The 3,888-nt window shown below is 58.1% G+C and overlaps 1 protein-coding gene across 1 annotated transcript; it reads right to left on the bottom strand.

The window, feature by feature from the left end:
* Positions 1–1,243: 1,243 nt before the first annotated feature.
* Positions 1,244–2,578, bottom strand: POU4F3 (POU class 4 homeobox 3). Its single transcript, XM_075541772.1, has 2 exons — positions 2,459–2,578; positions 1,244–2,140 (listed from the first exon to the last, which is right to left on the bottom strand). Exons 1-2 carry the CDS (start codon positions 2,576–2,578, stop codon positions 1,244–1,246), a joined length of 1,017 nt encoding a protein of 338 aa, XP_075397887.1.
* Between the last annotated feature and the right edge of the window lie 1,310 nt (positions 2,579–3,888).

Raw genomic sequence — 3,888 nt, 5'->3', positions numbered from 1 at the left:
AGTACTCCTTAGCCTCCAAGAAAGAAACCACTGCAATTCGGGTTGAAAAATAAAGCATTTATTTTCGAAGTTAACTCAAGAGGTAAAGAGAGAGGAAACTTAATATTTTATTGGTATCTATTCAGAAAATGAAACAAAAAAGTCACACGGTCACACGCAAACTACATGAAACAATGAAAGATTAACATGAGATGGGCCACAGGGACTGGGATGGGAAGGGTACAGGCCAGAGCTCTGCTCATCCAGCCCCAAATTATAAGTCAACCTCCACATAAGGGGGGTGGGAAGATGTAGAGTTAAATAAATACTACTAATTAATGGTACTAACAAGAACAATTACAAAACACTGTGAGATTAGAAGGACTTTCATGTGATTCAAAGAAGTTACAGTCGCTTTTGAGCAAGCTCCTACCCTGCGCTTCCAGTCTAGCTGGAGTTGGAGAGTTTTCACGCGCCCTGGGACACAGTGCCTGCTCTCCAGCAGTCAGTAATTACAGCCCAAGGAGGTTGGCCAGAGCAAGTACCCAGTTCTACTTGCAAACTGTCAGTAACAGCATTTCCAGTAGCTTTACTGGGCCTGCTTTTTCTGGAACCCACTTCACCTCGGAGAACCTCTCAGGAGCCTACAACTCTCTGCGCCCTTTCCCTGAATTTAATCCATGCTACTTTCTGAGAATTTACAGCAAACCAAAGGATGAGATGAGCAGAATTTAGGTGGAGAAGAGGGAGCATAAGGCGATCCTTTGGAAACATACATGTATTTCATATACTCTAAATAAATTTCCAGTACCCCCAGTTATTAGATATCCTAATCTCTGTAGTAATTATCACTTCCTTCCCATCCCTTCATCCCTAGCCTAATGGGGCTCAGCAAAAGTGGCGCCTTCATTCCTGCACCAAGCAATCCCGACAATTTACTACCCCAACGCTAGGGCTCCTGTCCTGAGGCAGCAAGGTTCTGCGCCAGGGCTAATTTCAGCACCACGAACAGCGCAAATTTTTTTCAAGCCAACCTTCATTTTTTGTTTTGTTTTTTCCCCAAGCGCCAAAACTTTTTTGGTGGGAAGAGAAAGAAAGGGAGAGAGAGGAGGCCAGGAGGCATTCAGACAGGATAAAGGGGAAAGTTCGTGGCTTGGAGGGAGAGAGCATGACCTGCCAGGAAATGCCCTATACCATGCCTTTCCCCTGGGGGGGGGGGGTGCCCCACGGTTCTCCCAGCCACTAACGCTGCTCCCCGCTGCAGTCAATGGACAGCCGAGTACTTCATCCGTTTCTGTTTCTGTCTCTGGTTGCAGAACCAGACCCTCACCACGTTCTTTTTAAGGTCCAGTTTCTCGGCGATCGCCGCGATCTTCTCGGACGAAGGCCGCGGCTGGATGGCGAAGTAGGCCTCCAGTGAACGCTTCTCGGGCGCCGCGATGGACGTGCGCTTGCGCTTCCGCTCACTGCCGTTGAAGAGCTCCGGCTTGCTGTTCTTCTCGCGGTAGGCGGCCTCGGCCTCCTCTAGCCAGGCCTGCAGCACCGGCTTGAGCGCGATCATATTGTTGTGCGAGAGCGTGAGCGACTCGAACCTGCAGATGGTGCTCTGGCTGAGCGAGCCCACGCCAGGGATCTTGAGGTTGGCCAGCGCCGCGCCCACGTCCGCTTGGGTCACCCCCAGCTTGATGCGCCGCTGCTTGAAGCGCTCGGCGAAGGCCTCGAGCTCGCGCGGGTCCGACTCCACGTCACTGAGGCAGGCGGGCATGGCGCTGTGCGGCGCCACGGCATGCGGGTGACTCATGCCCATGGCCTGGTGCAGGTGGCCCATGGCGCCCAGGTGGTGCGGGTGGATCTGCGCGGGCATCACCGAGTGCTCGGGGGCGCCCAGGCCGCTCACGCTCAGCGTGGGCGAGATGTGCTCCAGCAGGTCGCCCTCGAGCCCCTGGTGCACGGCGTGGTGCGGGTGCGAGGTGAGCGCGGCCGGGTGGGAGATGGGCACGGCGGAGGAGGTGGACGTGCAGGGCACGCTGCTCATGGTATGGTAGGTGGCGTCGGGCTTGAACGGATGACTCTTGCCGTGGGAGACGATGTCCACGGCCGCCAGTGCTTCGGCGCGCGCCAGCAGGCTCTCATCAAAGCTTCCAAATATATTCCCCTGCAGCTGCAAGCAAGAAGGCGCACAGCAAGGTCAGTGGGGAATACTGTCAACTCTGCATGAAAACACATTTTCCAGCAACTGAGACGCCGCTCCTCAAAGCCCAGGTCATAAAAATTAATACGGAGGCAGCGGCTCTGCTGGAACAGACGTGTGGATCAGAGACATGAATGAGAGCGCGCGCGCGCGTGGGGAGAGAGCGCGGGGGAGACGAGGAGAGGGCTTCCGACAGCGGCGATTGTGCTGGGCGACATGAAAAAAACATGAAGCGCGGGCCTGTCAAACAATGTGCCTTGGAGCGGTAATTATGCTTCCACTACGTACCTGCGGGGCCGGGAGACAGACGCGGCGCATGGCCTCGGAGCCGGAGTGGAGGCTGGAGAATTTGGGCTCTTGCAGCCCCGGGTGCATGCCGAAAGGCTGCTTGGCGTTCATGGCCATCATCTTCGCGCGTCTGGCAGGGAGGCAGCGGGGGACATGGATCGGGCTGGTCTCGCTGGCTCGCCGGGCTCCAAGTGAGCGCCGCTCAGCGTCCGCGCTCCCCTCGCCCTCTCGCTCGCTGCCTCCTCTCTCCCCCACCTGCTCCTTCACTCATCTTACAAGCCGCTTGCCAGGAAGGGCCAGGGCGCGCGCACGCGTGCTCACGCGCCCGGGACTCGCAGGGGCGGCCCCGGAGGCGAGGCGACGCGAGGCAGCAACTCGCAGCGCGCCTCTCGGCCCCCGCCGCCGCCCCGCCGCATTTATACCCCGGCCGGCCCGCCCCGCCCGCCTGGCTCCAGCCCGCCCGACCTTCCGGATTCTTCCTTCTTCTTGGTGGAAGTCCCAACCCACTCCGCCCCGTCCCAACTCTCAGTGCCCGATCGAAAGGCAGTCCGGGGCAGGAAGCTAACCCTACTCCACCTCCCCACCCGTCCACACCACCCGCCCCCCCAACACACACACTTCTCGTCGGCCCGGCTGCCGCCAAACTGGCCATTTCCAGGGCGCGCCTGGCCTCCCGCCCGAGCCGTCCACCAGTGCCCGGCCCCGCGGCGCAGAGAGGAGGCGCCTGCGAGCGCCCAGACCGGCCCCGGGGAGGGCGCGGGGCTGCCAGAATGGGTCCCAGGTGACCTCCCCCAGCAGCCGCGTGCGGAGGTAGAGGCGGAATCCGTACAGAAGGCCAGCGGCTTCCTCCCCACGCTGGCCTGCCTTGCCTTCGCTTGAGAAAGACAGCTTGGCTCTCTCCCCCATCCCCTAACCCGTCAGTATGTAGAAGCTTAATAGTAGTTTTTAGATTCGTGGCAGTTCAAGGCAGGCTGCTGCTGGGTCTTGGAAGGCGGTCAGGGCCCTTCTCCTGGGCCAAGAATGCTCACAAGCCTATGGCCTATCATAGGAGCTGCTATGGTGGGGCTCCTAATACGTGCTGGGAGGATAGAGAGTTAGGTCCGGGGATGCTCTAAGCAATCCTTTGGGTAGGAATTGTTATCAGGTCCTTCAGAGGAAGAAATGGAAGGCCAGAGGGGTTCCACGAATTGCCAGAGATCACACAGCTAGCTGGCTAGGAGCAGCTCCATTCACCCCTCTTTGTCCATTCATTCCACAAGCAGTTACTGGCGGCCTACTGTGTGTGGGCCCCAGATGGGATTCCTCATGGCCCCTTTGACACATTTGGTCATTTCCTGCCTGAAGGGGTTAGTGCTGTCTGCCTCTGCTCATGCCTCTCTTCCCTTCTCCAACCCTCTCCTCTCCTTTCACCCCAGCTTGTAAACATCGTG

The sequence above is a fragment of the Tenrec ecaudatus genome, chromosome 2 (assembly GCF_050624435.1).
Source record: "Tenrec ecaudatus isolate mTenEca1 chromosome 2, mTenEca1.hap1, whole genome shotgun sequence".
NCBI lineage: Eukaryota > Metazoa > Chordata > Mammalia > Afrosoricida > Tenrecidae > Tenrec > Tenrec ecaudatus.
Note: the sequence above shows the minus strand (reverse complement) of the source record. Positions and strands in the feature narration are given on the sequence as shown.